The 19,881-nt window shown below is 41.8% G+C and overlaps 1 protein-coding gene across 1 annotated transcript in view; it reads left to right on the top strand.

Annotated features, from left to right (window-relative positions):
* MAD1L1 (mitotic arrest deficient 1 like 1) overlaps nt 1–19,881 on the top strand; it is a 354,917-nt gene that overhangs the window by 91,048 nt on the left and 243,988 nt on the right. The window contains exon 11 of the mRNA XM_084296309.1: nt 18,287–18,431. Coding sequence (XP_084152435.1) covers nt 18,287–18,431 — 145 coding nt within the window. The remainder of the gene's footprint in view (nt 1–18,286; nt 18,432–19,881) is intronic.

Raw genomic sequence — 19,881 nt, 5'->3', positions numbered from 1 at the left:
CCAAGATGCTCATGTGAGAGCAACACCTTACCCAGCACTTGTTTTTTCCTCCCAGAAATTCTCTTTTCACTTTTCTGTATTGGTAAAGAAAGAAGATTAGCCCTGTCCCTGCCAGGTCTGGTGAAGCCCTTAGTTATGAACTGCAGAGCTTTGAGGCTCACGTCTGCCAGGTTATTTGCTCGGGAAGGGCATCGTCTGTTTTCAGCGAGAAGTTGCCATGTGTGGAGGGCTCCAACACAGCCAGGGAGACCGTGAGAGTAGCAGCCTTGCTACTAGCCAGGCAAGAAACAAGGTATGGGGACTACACACATGAACCAAAGTACATCACCCCCTTTCAAACCAATTTTTCCACAGCTGAATAATTTCACACTGGTCAGACTCAAAGGGTCACTAATTCTTTTAATTGCTGTTGTTCAGAGGTGGTTTTAGAAGCATCTTCCCTGTTTAGCATACTGCTAGCATACTTTGCTTTTCAGGCTTAATGTGTCTTGAGTGGAAGCAAAGCAAAATGCTTATATTATTTTCTTTGATGTTTGCACGCACGTCCGTGGATGGATGCTATCAGCAGGGCTCTGCATGGGGAAGGTGATGTTTAACTAAGTGCTATTTCAGGCTCACGGGGAAGACAGGATTTAAAATATACATTTCTTCTTATCCAAGCTGTGCCATTAACCATGAATGTCATACTTCCCAATACATTATGTGGCTGTGCACACAGTCTTTGGGTTAGAGAATGAGATGTGTGGCTGAGCTAAGGGAAATGCTGCGCTTGGTCAGCCAGCAGCCCTCTGTCCCTGGGTGTGCTTTCTGGTTTGACGGATCAGTTTTGTCAAAGTGTAAAATACCCACTAAGCTGCCTTTTCATTTCGGAATGGGCAGTGATGAGAGCTGAAAAGAAGGAGCTGCCATGTATGAAAACCAGCTGGCCTCGAGCACTCCTCTTCCACCACATGCCCTGTGTTTTGTAGTAGTTTTCCTTTCCCAGTCCTTGGCTTGGGGAATACATTTGGGGGAATAATCAGAACAGAGGGTGGAAGCTACCCAGTTCTAGTCTCGATTCTAGGCACAAACCAGTTTCAGGACAGCTGGCTGTTTCCACTGAAATTATCCATTACAAAATAATTTACATCTCTCTGGTTAATTATCGCCACTATCCACAGCAAACACACAAAATGAATAGGAAATTTTCACTCTTGTTTTTGAATCGTATCTGCAGGCTGCATAAAATGGGACAGATTACATGTTTGTCAGGTGACCCTCCCAAGCACGAGCTCTGAATAGATTTAAAATACTTGAAGAATCGACGTGGCTGGATGAGAAATGTCAGTGCCTCCTGCGTACTGGTTGGGGCTGAAACTTCATCGGAATTGTTCAGAAGAAAGGCAAGTCCCCCGCACGTCTGCCGTGCGCAACACAAAAAAGAGTGGAAAAAGCCTACTTGAGATATATGACCTTTGCTTGAAGATCAGAATATAAACTAAGCCGCTCAGCTGTTCTTTAGAAGCAGACTAAGCTTTATATTAACAGAATCACAGTTTATGGGGCCCAGAGGAGAGCAAGCAGGAGGCTCAGAACCTCCCTTTACAAATAAATAAGGTGTTCCTAAAGGCAAGACATTTACAGCTATTACAGTCTCATATTTATTTGTAGTCTGCTTTTCCTTTCACTTACACTTAGATCTACTGCTATGCTATTGTATGCAATCATTAGCTGTTTTACCTTATTTTTGGGAGGCATTGGGTTTTCAAATCGATTTCTAAAAACACAGAGCTACCAGCAGAGCGTTGTAGTTGATCACACTCCAATATCTCAGAATCTTTTTGTTTAATCGATACAAGCTAAATCTAGTACAAAACCGCACTAATTTTGTCTAACAAAACTATCTGGCGTGCAAGTTTGGCACTTGTAAGCTTCTCAGAAATCCCGATTTTGCCTGTTGAGGTCAGAGCTCTGCCGCACGCAGCTTCATTAATGTGCCCCATGCAGGATTTCCGTGGGCCACTCGCTTAGGAAGACAGTGAGAATAACCACAATTAGTTGATGTCAAATTGATCTTGGTTTTCAGGATTCAGCGGGGAGTCTCACGAAGACGAGTAAAGATTGTTCGGGTAGCTGTATGGATCAGCTTATTTCTCTCTTTGGGGCTCCCTCCTGGCTTCAAAGAGTTGTCTTGGGATGTCAGTGAAACAGATATTTTTAATTAGCTTCATATAAAAAGGTTTGATGCTATTCAGTTTGACTGCTTATGATACTTTTGGAGTGGAATTAAAAAAAAAAAGTGGAATAAATATTGGAAATATTTTCATAGTCAGCATTGTTGCTGTCCCTGTTGGTAGTTTTCACGGAGTGGATGTCTGAATTGCCAGCACTTTTCCTAAGGAATAAAATGTATTTTCAAAAAACAACAGAAAAACAGAAAGTGAGAATGCCAACCTAGGCTGTAAAAGCTTTAAAATAAATCTGTGTCCCATGTTTAAATAAATGTTGGAGGCTTGGCTAAATTTTACTTTATTTTTGGGCAAAACTGAAGTAATTTCTCTTACGTGCCTTAAGTTAAAGCAGTAACACTTTGTTATGGCTTTGGAGTAAGTGCTGATGGCTAAAGTAAGCAAGTAGTGCTTGTGTGTGCTGGGTTTAGAGAGGTGAGATTCTTAATAACCAGAGGAAAATTAATTAAATTTTGACGTGTATGAAATTTTCACAGAGTACCGGTATTTCACAAGATACTCTTTTCTTTCAGTCTGTCTAAAAGCGAGGTGTTTTATCATGCCTTCAGTCCCAGTTGTTAAGTACACATGACAGCTTCACTTGAGTCCCACATGTCGTGTGGCTAACCTGGGAAAGAATACATTTTTAGTTTCAGAAATGTTCATTTATTTAAGTTTAATACTTTAATTCAGCCTTAATAAAACACCATGAGGAGCCAGCAGACAAAATCTCTTTGCTCAGCCTTCGTACTCTTGATGATGGTGGCAGAAAGCAAAATGCAAGTTTCTCATTTGATTTAATTATATCAACTGGTCCTGGTAAGCTTTGCAAAATTCACTGTGCTGTGGTTAGCAGTTATGATTTGAAAGTAGAGTGCAACAGAAGTGTTGGATTATACCTGTATTCTCTTTAATTTCAGTGCAATTAATTTTATCCTATGTACAGCACCACAGATGGATGAAACAAATTATTTCACAAATCCAGTTAAGAAAACGGAACTTCTGAAACCGCTGTTTTATTCTGTAAACACTACTGGTGACATATGAACATTAAATGTGTGTTTTTTATCCAAAGGGATCATTTAATAACATACAATCAATAGAAACATTTCTGTACCTTTTATAAAATGATGAAAAATGTTTGTTTCATTAGACTTTAATTGATATAAAATGTTGGAACACCAAGATCTTGAAAACTGAGAGTATGAACAGACTTGGAATTAGTAATTATAGTGGTCTAGATTTAGAGAAAAATATCAGGAAAACACTGATGAAATCAAGTAGGTTAGGCTTTGAAGTGAGCTTTAATGCAGTAAAAATACTTCTGTATGAAGTTTAACAGGTAATTAATTACAAGGTTATGGATTTTTAAATCATTCTCAGGTTGTTAAATGTTATCAGTAACTAATAGTTGGAGTTGTGAAATCAATAATCTCTAAATGGATTCGTGAATTCAATTGAAATTGATTGACTTTGTTTGATGGAAGTAATTCCAGATAGAGTTTTCAATTTATGTTCTTCTTTTTCTCTCTACGCGGTCTTTCCAAAAATTAGTAGGATAGAGTAACTCCCCACGTCTTGTCATGATCACTCCTCTGAAAATGAGATCTGGGCGCACATATGTAAGAATTATTTGAACAACCAGTGTCTGAGGTCACAAGTCCCAGTTTTTACAGACTGGCACCTCTTTCCTTCCTTTGTTGTCTCTCCAAATATTCAGATTTTCAGAAGATTCTCCTGATCTCTGTTCACATAGTCATCTTCTCCCATAGGAGTGCCAAAGCACAGATACGAGTCCTTGAAGCAACTGAATGAAGACGATGATTTACCACAAGAAAAATGCCCTGGGACATGAATTGCTTTAATTAAAACCTTCCAGCACAAGTTAGAAGTCTCAAAGTACATCCCATGCAAATAGCATAGCAGTTTCTTACCCCTTGTTAATGTTGAGTTTGATGTGTGTTACAGATGAGCAGATCTGTTTTGCAGTAGTTATATACCTGCCACATAAATTTGTATTTTTATATTTTCAGATTGCTGTACAGATGTTAGGGAGCCTGCTTATGCATGGGAGTCAGATTGCCATATGTAGCGTTCTGTGCATAAAAGCAATGATTGGAGGCTAAACACTGTTAAATTGACCATTAAAAACAAGTGATTGTACAGCAACTTTGAAAGTGGCAGTCCCTCTCATGCATTGCAAGAATGAACAGGTTTCTCTGAGACCTCTGGTGATTATATGCAGAGGAAAAGCCCCAGCAGAGGTATCAGCATCTTAAAATAAAAAAATCCTGTTGCCTGCTAATTTCACAACACCATGTATGATAAAACAGGACACCTATTTTTTTTTTTTTTTAATGAGCATCGATAAATACTTCATCCATGTATGTGTTGTATTTCAGTGTAGGAATTTTCAGAGTCTTCCCTAGCAGTGAGACGCCAAGCTCTCATCTGAGAGTTTCCACTCGGCATCCTGCTGTTAGCTGTGGCTCCTTGTCGTGCCTCCAGCTCCACTGGAGAGCAAAGTATCGCTCCCCATCCCATCTCCCCCCGCTAATTTTTCTCAAGGCATGTTGCCTGATACCCAACCTTAGGAATAATGAGAGAAGTGATTCATTATTAATAAGTTAACTAGACTGTATAGGGCTTGACTTCTTCTGTCTGCCTCAGTGAGTTTGATGTGCTCTTTCCTTCCAGAGAAAAAGGGAAAAGTAAATTCTGCACAGAATTGCCTTGGGCTTCTCTTTATAAAACGTATGCTTCTGCTTAAGTGGGCTGATGGTAGGTTGGAAGCATTTCATTGCTGCTGATGGCAAAGTGATACTTCACAGTTTGCTGGAGATTCCCGAAGTCCGCGAGTCCTCTGCTTCTAGGAGTCAGCGTGGTTTGCTAGATGAGCATCAAGAGTAGGAAAAAAAAAATCGTCGTTATTAACACCCAGGGAAAGTACACTTGTATGTCGCCAGCGTATTCCCAGGCCCATTAGTGTCCTACATATTCTCTTTGTTCCTTTCCTGTCTCAAAACTCTTAGGTTATCCTCTGTTGCCACGAAATCTTTCAATTGCCTTTCTTTGGACATCTGGTGGTTTTAATTGTGTGGTGGACCTCAGACAAGAATATTCTGCCCAGTTACATTTCTGGCTACTGGTGTGGCAGAAAGTATTATTAGCAGCTATTGTTGCGTTTTCAAGCTGCCATTCATCGAAGACCGTTAATGAGCTATGTAGTGATTAATTTCTTTCTCAGCAGCTTCAGCAGGGATTGATGTGAGCAAAGTCACAAAAACCAGCTAGATGTCCCAAAATAGGAGTCCTGGTATCTTGCCGTGTCCCGCTGGCAGCAGGCCCTCCTGGCTGTTGTGTTTCAGTCTTGCCTGGGGGTGTGATTTAGGTAGAAGTTAGTGGCTGTACTTAATTTTAATCGTGCCTGCCCTGCTCGTGATGGATTGGAAGCAGTTCATTGTTGCTGGTGGCGAAGCGATGCTTCTCCGGGGACTCCTGAACTCTGTGAGGCTGCTTGAGGTGACGGTTGTGTCTGTCCTGTGCATAGATAAGGTCATGGTTTATGGCGGTAACATAGCTGGTCTTTTCCCTCTTGATTTAGGCCACCAGCTCCCAGGTTCTCCTCCAGCCTTCTGACTGATGGAACATGGTGTTTTTCTCGCTGCTGGTGAGAAAGGGGTGTTTGCATAGGAGATTTGCTCAGTACCTTGCTGTGCTGTGTAAGCAAAGAATCCTTCTATCAATTCGTACAAGAACTAACCCTGCCTTTTTAAAGGTCACTTCTGTCTCAGTCAGCTTTTAAAGTTCAAGAGGAAATAAACTGCTTAGAGTTGGCATTTTTCAAGTCAAGTGTCAACTTTCCAAGCCCCCAAGCCAGGGAATGTGGAAGAAGGAGAGATTAATAAGCGAGCTGCTTGCTTGTTACAGTGATTGTGCAGAAACATTCCTTTTTTCTTTCTTCTTTATGAGGCTTTGGAGTGAAATGGAACTTTGTTGAAATATCTCACTTTCTCCTTTTCACTTTGCAATGCAGAAGTATCCAAAGCTCTTTAGAAGTGCTTCTTTTCTTCTTAGTCCACTGACAGCAAGCAGCGAGTTTGTCAGCTCCAGTGAAGTAGGACACAAGGAACATTTTATGACAATGCCGATACCTCCAAGCTCCTTTAACCACAGAATCTTATTATCCACTGAGAATAAAATGCACTTTTGGAAAGTAGCTGAAGGGTGAAGTCTCCAAGCAGGTGCTTGCCCTTAACTGCATTGACGCCTTTGCCCATGCAGGAGATGGGGGATCGATAGGGAAATAAACAGGAAGAATAGGCTATATTAATCAGGTACGATGGAGGCAGCGGGGGAGATGATAATGGAAGACAGTTGGCAATCGAAGGGCATGCTGAGCACAGACAAGCTACTGGCTGCCAAAGTGCCTGTATTGGATGTGGGAGGCGCAGGCTGCGGCGGTACCGGTGCCGCTAATTGCGGTGGGCAGCTGCAGGGAGAGTGAGCTGCACGTCCTGCCCCGTGTGGTGCGGAGCTCTGGCCGTGGCAGCTTCATCCTTGTGGATCGGTTTTGCTGGGCTGTGTGTGGGCATGAGGCAGGTTTTCTGGCTTCTGCGTTCATGCCCAGTCCATGATGTGGATGAGCCTGAAAACGCTGCCTTTCCTTTATAATGGTGTTTGCCAAAATAAACACAGCAGCAACATTATCTTTTTTTGCTTTGCTTTCAAAAAAAAAAACCAAACATCCCCCCCCAAACAACAACAACAACAACCAAACAAACAAACAACAACAACAAAAAACAACTAGAAAACCAACAATAAAACCCACAGTAAGTACTATTTTTTAAAGTGATAGATAAATCAGCCTTCCCAAGTATCTCTTTAAAGACATCTAACTGCAAAATAACCTTCTTGTTCTGGCTGGTGCAGTTACAAATTAGTGTAGGAATGCTCTGCCTGCCCATCATATGGTGAAAAATGGTGCTGATGGTGTGTGAAGGGCTGCATTTCCAAATAGCTTTTTTTTTTTAAAAAAAAAATAGCTTTTTTTTTTTTTTTAAAAAAAAAAAGAGAATAATTTTCTGTTCTTCTCTACATGCAGGTGGACACTTGATGCAGAATCGCACATGGTGTTATTTTTTATTCTCTTCAGGTTTTTATGTAGTTTGTGTTTGGTTTCTCTAGATATGTGTTTCTTAAAAGAAGAGTTCTTGGAAAAATTTGGATCTTTGAAACTTTTCCTTGGTGGTCCTGCTTGCTGTTGTCCCCGGAGATCTCGGGAAGGGAGTGCTGTGTGTCTGCTAGCCTGAGAGGGTAACGTGGTAGCTGAGCTGGAGCTGGTGGCTGTGTCCTGCGGTGGCTTTTGGCCTGCAACGTGGTGCGACAGAAATAAAGCAGTTCTCTACAGATTGCCTTATCATTTCCAATGGCTGAGAAAGCCTGAACACAATTATGATAGACAGATACAGCCTTAATTCCTTGGTACGAGGAGCTTTTTGGCAATTCTTGAATACTTTTTTCAATGGGAAGCCTGTGGCAGCACACACTGATCAGGTGGACTGCTTGCTGCCATTGCCAAGAGCTGGCAAACTGCATCTGTGAGAAAAGATTTATTTTTTTTTTCCTTCAGCTACTAATTTATAGTTTGGAAATTGAATATGACTCATGTATGAAAGAGATGAGATGACTGCATAGTCACCCAGGAAAATTCAATAAAAAAAAGTGTACCAGAGTAAAATTTCAGCTAGATGAGATGTGCTGGTGTGCATTCAAAGTAAACAAACCCTCCCCCTACCCCTCTTCCCCAAATTTGCAATTAGAACAAAGATCCGCCTGAACCGGTTCCAAAAGCTTTGAGAAAGTCAAATAAAAGAGCAAATGTAGAGTGATACTTCTCACATTTTTCCACAGTTTGAAGTCTAAGGATTTCTTGAGCCAAAGGTGATACCTTTTAGTGGCTAACAGCCCGTGATGAATTTGCCTCCATTAATTTGTTTAGCTCTTCTATTGAAAGAGGCAGCAAACAATAGCTCCTCATTCACCTCCTGCCACTCATGATTTTGCAGACTCATGATTGTTTTCATTCTTCTCAGACAGCTGTAGCAGAATATAGTGCAGCTAAATATCTGATTTTCTGCATCAAATCAGTTTTTCCTAGTTGTGGAGTACCGGACAGACACCGTGTGACAGTGTTGTGAGGGTTTGGGCAGTGTTTATCAGGGCTGGTCTCCACTGTTCCCTGGGAAGTGGAGAGGGCAGAAAGGATGCCAGTAGGGTGAAGTGAGTTTTACAAGGCGAGGAGGGGAACAAGAATGATTGTGGAGTTAGAAATCTGTGCCCCGATTATTGTGGGCTGGGAACTTGGGGAGCAAGCAGAGCAGAAATAACCCCAGTGTGCCTGGAGTTTCTGGACATAAGCATGTGATAATTTTGCTACAGAGCAACTGCCGTGAAGGTGGGGCGAAGGCTGTGCTTCTTCCACATCCCAGGAGAGAGAGAAATGAGCGCTGAGTCAACCACAGTGCCCCCAAAAGTCTCATGCCACAGGAAACTGAGGCAGCTTAGCACCGGGCTGTGCTCATGCGAGGCAAATTATTGGCTCTTGTGTGATTTCGGCAGTGATGTTGGGCTGGGAAAGGAAGAGGTGAGGTCTGTGGCCTTCAAGATACACGGACCAAGTGCTCCAGATGTGGATGCCATGGTGTGAGCCCATACAAACCCTGCTGATGCACAAGGCTTCCTTCTGCATCTTAATGCAATGTGAAGCCGCTGCATTAAAAGCACCGTTGAGTGCTTCGTACCCATGCTCAGATGTGTTCATCACAGCACTCGGGAGGTAATTACGGTGCTGCACTGGTGAGGGCAGAAACTTTACATGCTGTACCTGCTGAACCCACACTGGACTACCCACTCTTCCCTATAATGGCTTCACCCCCAAAATATTGAACCTTTTATGCTCATCTAATGATTTTGCAACATGAAACTTCTGCATAAAGCCTATCTACTTGTGCACCTGACTGGTTTCTGTATGAAACATTCATTGCAAAGAGATTGCGTAGCATGTGGCATTGTTTTATTAAATGTTTAAAAATATTGATGCAGGAGAATTGATGTAGCTGAGCTCTAAATGTAGTTGTTCTGACAGTTCTTCTTTCCACAGTGACAGCTTTATTCCTGTTTAAAGGTGCGTTGAGCTAATTTGGGGGAAGGAAATTAGAGGGAAGTAGGTCTCTGTGCCCTGCAGATCAGTTGTAGCAGTGTTAGCAGTCTACTAGTGGAAGATTCAAATAGTGCTCTGCGTTTCTGGGTGGTAATAGGGCAGAAAACCAACCTAAAGAATGTTTTAGCAATAAGGCTGGCAGAACTTGATGACTAAATGGGAAATGGCTGCCTGCAAGGCAACAGCAGGGCTGTGAGGTGAAGCTCTCGGAGGTTGGAGGTGTCGGGGTTAGTCGCCTGGCACATCCCTAGTCTAGCTTCCTGTGAACGTGCCATGCGGGGTTCCTGTTGTACTTGGCAGGGATGGTGGATTATGTCAACTTAATGAGCAAATATTTGTTAATTTCTACAGGAAAAAAATACTATTTTTTTTAGTTATTTCTTATGTTAGCTCTGCTATAGCAGATGCAAACCGAGGAGGAACTCTGGGCTTATTCTGCGGATGCCATTCTGGAATATTTAGAAATTGTCCTTTACACTTAGCATTACCCAAGACTTCGTGCTATGAGTAGCTGCTTTTGATTTCGGCAGTGTTGTCAGTGCCCAGCACTCGAACTCAGCATTGGGAGTGACCCAATGACTAAGCCAAGGACTACCTCTAAAAAGCTCCCTGTATCAGCCAGGAGCTCTGTTGTAGGCGAGGACTGGAACCATTTCTTTTTGGGAGACTTTTTGGTTGCCTTCATGTGAGACCATTCTCTTTAAGCAATTTCTGTGCTTCGTTAATCTTCCAAATTCTGCAGGAAATGAGGCAGAGATCCTGCTGAGAACAGACGCCGTTAGCAGAGGATCCTGGTTTGTTTTGAGAGCCTGATAGAAACGATCACGATCACACATTACCACGTCACGTTGTTTCTACCCAAGGACAGGGTGGTGCTTGGAAGAGTCATGATTACAGGTCAGGTTATTTGGTCATGGCGTTTTTAAGACCTTTGCAGGCTCAGTATGCTCCCAATACACTTTTTCTATTTAATAATTAGCAGGTCTTCTTACAGAGCTATGCTTAATGTAGCTTGTATCATGCTAGACTGCTTTGATGTAAGTTGAGTCAAAGCAGGTGGGAGGTGGAAAAGAGACGAAGTTAAATTGGTGCGGGCAAGAAGGAAAGGCCAAGAGCAGCGGTCTGTCGGAGCAGTCGTTGCAGATAGCTAAGTGGTTTGTCAGCCCTTCCTCTCCTTTTATCTGCTCTGGTGTCCCGTGGGTAAGTGCTGGGAGTAATACTTAATTCTTTGGGTTTATTTGTTGTCAACAAGTATCTGTTATGAATTCCCTCGTGAGTCCCCGTGAAAACCTGACAGGTTTTGATCACGTAACACGGTCAGGTTGTCACTGACACCAGCTTGCTGCTGAAATGCTGAGCTGTAGCTTTGGATTTTTTGGAGACTTACGGTGGAGGTCCACCACTGAATTGCTCTGCGAGAAATATTTTAGACAATTTTGCATCTGTAAATGTATTCAGGTATTTAAAATTCCTGTGTATGGAAAAAAGTGTGCCTGAACAGTAATATACTATGCTCATTTCACTGTGGAGTGCAGTAATGCACACTGGAAATGAGGTCTCATTGGGAAAGGTCATTTGAAACAGATCTGTAGAACCTTCACGAAGCTGCAAATGAGTCACGAGTCTGCAAGGTCTCACTTGTTATGTTGCAATGGAGAGTTTAATGTTTAGTTTTTCTCATCTAAGCGCTTTGATCCTCTTTATTTTATTAGGATAAGCTATTATCTAACTGTCAAGAGCCTAGAATTTCAGCATATTTGTTTGCTGACAAGTTGGTTCAGCACAACTGTTCTCCTACTCACTTCATTCCCTACTTCAAGCAAATTTTCCTTTTTTTCACTCCTCGTTATTAATCCTTTTCCTTTATCCTTTACAGCTCCTCAGCTCTCATGCTGCCTATTCCCAGATGACTTTTCCGCTCTCATGATAAGTGTTGGTTTGAATGTGTAGCAAAAATCTGAAATATTCTTAGTTCCTCTTGGTGTTTATGCCACCAGTTGTCTGTGCTGTGTTGCTGTGCTTCGCACCAGAGCTGTAGGGTCGGGCCCGTGACTTGACAGCTTGCTGGGAGGGAGAATGCTTACCAAATTTAGAGCTCTTAGAGGAGAATTTTTACAATGCACATAATACTGAATTGGATCGAGAAGATAACTGTGCCATGCATTCGTCTCACTTTTGACAGTGCAACAAATTGAAATCCTTCAGACAGTTCCATCTGGGGGTGAGCAGGGTTGGTGGGGAAGCACGGATACAGATCTGTATAGTGAGGGAGAAGCAGAAAAAGACTAGCACAAAAAATGTGAGAAGTTTTGACTTTTTTCATCATATTTAGGCACGGGTACGAGTTCCTCCAGCCCACAAGTGTGTGATTATAGATCGGTAACTGATGGGGCCAACTGCATTATTCATTATGGTTCAGATTGAAATGAAATCATGGAGGGCAATTTTCTATCTCACACTTCAAGGTCAGATGAGAGTATTTATTATTCCCTTTCTGTTTATCTGTGGATGCAAATTGAATTTGGTGATTCAAATTGATGAAATGTTAGAAATATAAAACTCATCAGAGCTGACACGGAGAGAAATTACTGGGTAGAGCTGGCCAGTGACTTCACCATCCCATGTACAGGCCTCTCCTTTGATTAGTAATTATTTCAATCTTTGGGTTTTCTCATTCCCAGTTTTGTTTCAGTTGTTGTGATTTTTATTTTCAAAGAAAAAAAGTGTAATAACACTTTGAAGCATTTAGAATTTGAATTAGATGATGTAAATAAAACCAGCTGTGGAGAGGATGCTTGGATCCTGGCTGGAGAAAAGGTTTTCTTTCAAAATTCTTCCTCGGTATTTTTGTTTGTCAGGAGAGGGAGGAAAAACAAACAGTTCCCTTTCTCCAGTATTTTGCTCCTTTTCATTCCTGGTGCTTCAGACACTGCGCTGGATGCTTACAGCTGGCGTGGGGCCTGACGGGAAGGGATCGGGCATTGCCATCCTTTAGTGCTGAAGCTCCGTGTGTTTCCCTCTTGGCGGGTGGCCCACGGGCTGACCTTCATCACCGGTCAGAGCCGTCACGACAGCAAAAAGTCGAACCTGCAAAGGGACCAAATGAGCACGGCTCTCCTATTGAAATAATTGGAGCAGGGCTATTCTGTTCACCATACACTAGAACACATTTTAAACAAGTTAATGAACGCCTTTGCTCAGTTTGATGTATCAGTCTGTTGTCATAAGGCATTGTCATCACATGTTTCCAGCTCTGCGCAGTGTTGGAAAGGCGCTTTTTAGACTTGTAAGGTGGGGATTATTCTTATCTCAGAGTGGGAGTGGAAAATCCTTATCAGTGAGTGCTCTTTAAAAACAGGCAGTCCTCTGTAATTGCCAAATGCCACATGCAAACTTATGGTGCAGAGACGGATGATGCGCGTTGGGCAGGCTGTCTACTGTGCTAATAATTGTACAGGACTCTTGTTTTTAACTCCTGCTTTTTTAATTTCTTCCACTTTGTTAAGGATGCTTAGTATGTGCTTCTCTACCGAGCACTGCAAATAAAAGAGTAAGTTGGGGTCAGGATGCAAATGTTTCCAATTTGTTGTTGATTTGGAACAAGAGCGATGAGGATTTAGACATAGCAGAAGCCCTTAATAGGTTTGTGTACATAAGCTGCTACAGATCACTTGTGCGTTCAACTCTGTTTGAGTTTTGCTGCAGCCACTTTTACAGAAGATGGCAATGTTATCAAGTTACGAAGCATATGACAAGCAGTGTGGCTTCAGTGGTTTTAAAATATCAGTAAAAGTTTTACTCACCAAATAAATGTCTTTAATAGAAGCTTTGATGTTATGGACACTCCAGGTTTAGAGGCTTAGAAGAAGGACTCATGCCTGGAGTTATCTCACTCTTGAAAGATTTGGCTTTCCAGAACTCAGTGATGTATGTATGTGACAAACTATTCATTTTTCAAATTAAAATCAAAACAAGCCAGAGAAGTCTCTTATTTATGGTTAAATTAAGACATTGCTTTCATTCTCATCTAGCTGGTGGCTGTAGAAAGCATGTTTATTAGCGTGACAGTAAATCTCACGCTGCGTGCTTGATTAAATACCTGCTAGGCTGGAGCCACCCCGGCCTCTGCGCTTTGGCGATGTTCCTGTGGCTGGCTCCGGTGGGCTGTTGCAGTCAGCAAAGCTGGCCCCGTGCTGAGAGCAAGGAGAGGGTGCCTGGTGTGAGTTTCTTTCAGTAAATCCTACCTCCTGTCACTCAATTAAGGCCCCTGGATCACTGCCGGGACATAAAATTTGTCTTATTTCTGTTCTTTTAACTGTTCACTGTGAAGGAACTGAATTTCGGTGCCTGATATTTATACCCCTGCTTAGGGAGTAAAGTTAAATACTGCCTCAATGGCAAAACATTGTGTACCAATGAAGCTCCAAACATCTGGCTGCTTCTTACCCGTTTCATCTGACTTTATTATCAATTCAGTATGATTCAGGACTGCCCTGTATGTAGAGCAGCATCATGATGTATGGACCATTTATTTTTGAATGCTTTTTGATTTATGGAAGCCCGATGAGGGTGAAATGTATAAAGGTCTCGGAGAAAGCACGAAATCCAAGAGAAAGTTTGCAAATGTTAGCTGAAGACTTGGGAAAAATAGATGTCAGAAACAAAGCTGTTTTTTTTCTACTGACTTTTCTATGGACTCTGTTCCATGTAGTATTTTCTGTAACAGTATTTCATATGGCTATAAAGAAGACACAGTTAAAGCTTTGAATGAAATATAGTTCATGTGTTAACTTCCCCTAAAGGTGTTAATATTTTGTATCATTGCTCCTTCTGAATGTGGTAGCCCCCTAGCAGCTAACAGCAGTATCAGTGCCTCGGTTCCCACTCGTGCACATCGCAGCCATAGCGCAGGGCGAGCAGGGGATGGATCCAGCTGCCTCAGTGTGTTCTGAAGGGGCTGAGAAAGAAAGCAGAGTAAGATGTCAAAAGAATTTATTTTAACAAAAGCTAAAACCTTTACTTTTAAGCTGAAATACTTGTACCACTAAAAACATCTTTTCTTACTGTTTTTTCTTGTTTGCCTGCCTTAAATTTGTTGGTTGGCAACTCTGTTTGGTATTGAGAGCTGGCCCCGTCTTTCCAGCAATGTTTTACAGTGGGTTAATTTTTCCTTTTTCATGTAAGATGAAAACAATTTTTACTTTGCCAAACCCCAAATTTCTTTTCTTTGTGTACTTATGCCTTCATGTTGGTTCTTAAAACACGGAGAGGAGAACTAAAAAGGAAAACAAGATTTTTATTCACCTCCCTAAGTTTCCAGTGCGGTGTGTCTTTATGCGTGCTGTCTGTCAATGCATCGCGAAGGACGCAAGTTGTCAAGGCTCAGGAACGGGTGTAGTTTTCTTCCTCCAAATGTCTTCCACAAAACAATTTCCCTTGCTCCTTTTTGCCTCATTAGCTCGTGCACTAACCTTTTTATTTTGGACCGTGTCACAAAGATGTTGATAGTTGCAGTACGCTTCTTTTTGCTGTTATGGATGTGCAGTAGCACTGTCACTGCTCTCCCTCTGCGCTTCCTCAATGTTCTTCCCATCCGTGCTCTGTTTCTCAGCGTGTTCCCTTTGATGCAATTCTCGTTTCTGACAGTTGTCCCTGCTGTGTGCAAATGTCTCATCTTTTCCTGAGCTGCAACATGACCCAGACTGTGATGCTCCTCTAATTGTCTCTGGGCCACTGTGGACTTCTGGTTTTCCTCCCAGGTTGACGCACAGACAGCTTCTGGCGTTCTGTTTGCTTCTCCTGCTACTTTTTGGGTATCTGTGAGGTGGTAAGTTGGTTACCGAAAGAGCAGAACAATTAAAATAATGTTCCTTGGATCACGGAGGAGGAGCTGTGAGCTGCTGTTGTAATTTTTCTCAAAGCAAATTACTAAAATGTCTCTTACAGCTTCAGCATTCGCTGTCTGCCGTCATTGTTCTCCGTCTTTCAAAGAACATTCTGGAAAATGAAGTTTTATCATTTAGATTACATTAAAGTAGATTACAGAAGAGAAGAGCAAAATATGAAGAGCCTCAAGAGCTCAGAACAGAAAGATGTTGGCATCTTATTCACTGGCATGTGGAACAAGGAGCATTAATGGGCTGATAAAGAGAAATGACTTTTTCTCTTTAAGGCTTAAAAGGTTTACTTTGAACTTGCAACGAATTTTAAAAATGCCGGCTCCCCAAGCTTATGTCGAATGGAGAACTTTGGGCTTATTTTATTTTTCTTAAATGTTTGGTTTGAGTGAGCATTTACTTTTTGATAAGCCATAGATGTCATCAGTGTGGAAGATGAATGCCCATTTCGAACTTGAATGGCATTGGCTGCTGGGTTCCTACTTTCAAATCCTGTTTTTTGTCACTAAGGAATATAACTTTCTTTTTGTTTTATTTTTCTTCTTTTCTCTTCCCTTTATTTCTTTTGTTTCTTTTATTTCTTTTATTTTTTTATTCTATCTTTTAGAGAGATGGTTTATGTTGTATTTGGTGCAGTTTCTGCTGGAAGAATTATCAATCTGTCCTAAGAGGGGAAGAAAGGATCTCAGTAATTTGCTTTGGCGTGGTGTGGAGAGTTGTAAGGAAGTTGAATTTCACACTTATTATATCAAGGAAACCTTTGGTAACAGAGTCAGTTCAGAGAGTTTAAGTATTGCCACTGCTTTTATAGACATCTCTGGCATTTAAATTTTATCTACATTAACATCACGTTTGAGCTGAGGCTGAAATACAGAAGATGTTTTTTTTCCATGTGCCATGCAATGGCTGAGGAAATTGCCCGTTTGTCTCCCATTGCTGAGCTTTTCTCGTGTATTAAAACAATCATCTTCCAAGCTAGTTCGAGAAGAACGTGCCTGAACGCCTGTGCTATCTGTAAGATGTGAATTTCAAATATTATTCATTATTTTGAGAAGGAAACCTAACATATATCTCACTTTTTCTGAATGTCAGCGCAGTCATAATCCATCAGTTCACTCAGCATTTATAGAAATAGGTCACAGTATTGGGAGATTAGGAAAAAAGGTTTCTCCGTTGTCCTATCAAAATGTTTTGCAATAATCAAATGCGAGATTCTATCTGCTCTGTAATATTTAATCTTATGTTTGCATTTTATCTTCTGTTTTGACTAAGCAGGACTGTTTCTTTGATAGAGCGAATAATATTTGCAGTATGGTTTCTGTGGCTTGATTCAATTTGTTGTAACAGTTGGTGGGGTTTTGTGCTTATATTTACCCTATGCATAAAAAAATAATATTGCTGAATAAGCTCTAGTGGGTCTTGGCAGTGGTTGGAGTTACCTGCACCCACGCAGCCTTTCTGCCCTGTATTGGACACCGACCTGTTGCAAACTCAACAGGCTGGCCCGTGGGCTTGGGCTGATTCAGTCTAAAGTCTGGCTTAGAACCAGATCCCAAGGAAAGGGGGTGGTGAGTGTTTTAAGCTTAGGATTTGGGGAGGCACAGTGTGATGAATCTTTGTTATAGCTTCAGGTGTCTCCCGAGTTGTGTCTGCCTGCTGGCACTTAGGGTCAGCCTGCATTGCCCCTGAAGCATTGTTTCAGGTGTAGGATGCTGTGCTGTGCTTGGCTTCTAGGAATTTTTTTAATAAAGATTAATTTCGTATATGTCAAGAATTGATTATTTTAGCCAGTGGAACTTCTGCATTGTTGAATAAGAAAAGGTTTCATCTTGCTATTGAGTATCCACAAGAATGAAGTGGAGATGTTTGCTGAGGCTGTGATGGATGAGGGAGCACCCAGTGCACGGCTGCTTCATGTTCCATCTCCAGAGATAATGTTCTTGGGCACAGGTTCCCTTTTAAACTGATCAATTACACCAGAACCAAGGAAGTAATGGGGCCCAGGTAATTAAATTATCCATTTTCAAATGCAGATTTTGTCTTGTTGAACTTTCCCACCAGAATGCAAGAAGGAAGAGTCAATTTCACAGTTCCTGGTTGTTAAATTGGTCTCTGAATGTTTCCAAATTGAACTGGAGTTTTAAACAGTTTTCTCACTCACCTTGTGGTTTAAAATGCGTGTTTGTCTTCAAGGAGAAGGATGTTGAGGCTGGGGAATAGCTGCTTGGGGAGTCTGGAGAATTCCTCCATAAATTTCCCAAGTACAACTTGGTGACCTGGCAATGCAGGATGTACTTTAAATGAAGCTAAGAGAGTCTTTTGAAGCAGTGGTCCCTTTCAGATTTATTTAAGCAGTACCTTAAAATGATGGGGAACCAAGCTCTTCTGGCTCAATTGCGAGTCATGTCCACATTGCGAGCTACGTGCTAACTGCCTGGCCTTGGAAAACATTTCTCTTCCAATATAGGTTGCTGGCAAGAGCAATGTGCAGGTGGTGGCTATAATTACTAGCTGAATATTATCTTTCTGTCAAAACAGATCACATTAAACCTCAGTTTTACTTCTACTTTGTTTGGAGAGGGGAAAAAAAAAGTAAAAGATGCAGTGGAAACCGAGCTCTTACGTTGTTTGTTGAAAATGAGCCATCTCTTCAAAGGCAAACTGATTGATTTTGAAATAGATGTGCAGTTATTTAAATGCCTAGTATATGTGAGATTCCAGTCATTTTTTGTGCTGAACAAGAAGGCTGACATGGGAATGGGGGTTCTTTCATAGCTTTTTCTGAGAAAAGCTGAAGAGACTGCAGCTCCTCAAGGTTGCAGTGGTGCATCTGTACAATGCAGTGGCAGCAGCCCCAGTGGTCTGGTGTTGTGGTCATGCTTCTCCTCTCATTTTTTTTCTGATCAATCTGACTAAGAGGCAGTGGTTAAGTTTTCACGTGCCTGTGTTATCTTTTGTAGTGCCCGAACACTGGAGAAGGCCCGGCAGCAGCTACAGGAAGAAATATTGCAGATTCAGAGCCAGCTCCTGGAAGAGAAGAAGAAGCGCGAACAGCACGAAGCGCTGGTCAGACGGCTGCAGAAACGTGTATTGCTGCTCACCAAGGTGAGGGGCTGGAGAATGTCTAGTAAAGTACATGTCCTTATTTCCTTCTGGTGAAGGTCTAGATAATGTCTGGAAAAACACGTGCCCTTATTTCTTTCCTCCAGATGCAGCCCTTGATGTTTCTTATTTGTACCCCTCAGCAACTTGTATTGCAAAGTTGCTCTGGGGTCTTTGCATAGCTGATGCTGTGACAGAGATGCGACACTTGTCTCCTGGGCTGCAATGGAATTAAATTACTAGTACATTGTAGGGCCTTGCCAGCGTGCCCCTCCGTCTGGGCTCCTGCTGCATTGGCAATACATGGCTTAGTCTCGGGCCTGACACTTGTGCGAGGGCAGAGAATTGAATCATGTTGTCGCTGGAGTGTTTTGAGCCACCAAGGGGAATTTATAATGGCTTTTGCTGCCTCACCTCCTTTCCTAAAGAGAACGAAACGACTGCACCTTGTCAACTGTTCCTGTGGAAAAACAATTTACAGAGAGTAAGAGAATCGCCTTCCTCTTACGCTGAAAGTCTGTTCAAATATAATGGCAGGCACTAGACCAGTAAATTGAAAATACATTTTAAGATCCTTTCTATAGGATATTTCAGAGAACTCTGTATTATCCTATATCAGGTATGCTTCCATGATGGAAATTCTATACAATAATTTTGAAGTCTGTAGAGCATTGAAAAATGTTATATTAAATTCTGAGGGAGCTCTTTCCCCAAAGGGAATAATAATTCTCTCTAGTCGGTGTGATATGTTTTTCACTTTCCAAAAATATTCCTTACAAAACTTCACTCATCTTAAGCAATCTTCCTGATATCATGAAACTGCTCACGTTAAGTAAGCTTATATGTGTGCATAAGGTCAGAGTCGAGCAGCTAGGGTGAGGGAGAGGAAGCCAGGCATGTCAGCGTGTATGGGGAGGAAAGATACTGGTATGGGAGTATCTGAGCAAGAGAAAAAGGACCTCTTATATTGCTAGTGCTTTAGGCTTTGATTTTCAGTGCCAACTAAAGCATTTTGATCAGTTCTAATTGTTCTACACCCAGTTCTGTGTAATTCTGTGTCAGTTTTGGGCCAAGGAGGCAGTGATTTATGGTAAGCAGGGCTTCTTGGAGCATGAAGCAACCATTTTACAAGAGGATATTTTTTCAGATCTTCTGACTGCAGAATTTGACGCCATGGATAGTTATGTAAGTGAGAAGGGAAAAGAGACAGCAGTTCTTTCTCCTTTGCACTAAGGGAAGCTGTGCACTTTGGGTGGATGAACCAAACCCTCTCCATGGAAAATAAAAAGGCATTTCATCTGCTCAGCAGCAGCCAGCCCTCCATGTTCTAGTCTGATAATGTCATGGCTGGATATGACACAGGTGAATGCTGAAGCTGATAAAAGCTTTCCTTTACAACTTTCTCAGCTGTCTAACATTGCACTGGGCTGCTCAGCTTGAAGGGAATATCTCA

Source organism: Netta rufina, assembly GCF_964035555.1.
Source record: "Netta rufina genome assembly, chromosome: 15".
In the NCBI taxonomy this organism is placed as follows: domain Eukaryota; kingdom Metazoa; phylum Chordata; class Aves; order Anseriformes; family Anatidae; genus Netta; species Netta rufina.
Note: the sequence above shows the minus strand (reverse complement) of the source record. Positions and strands in the feature narration are given on the sequence as shown.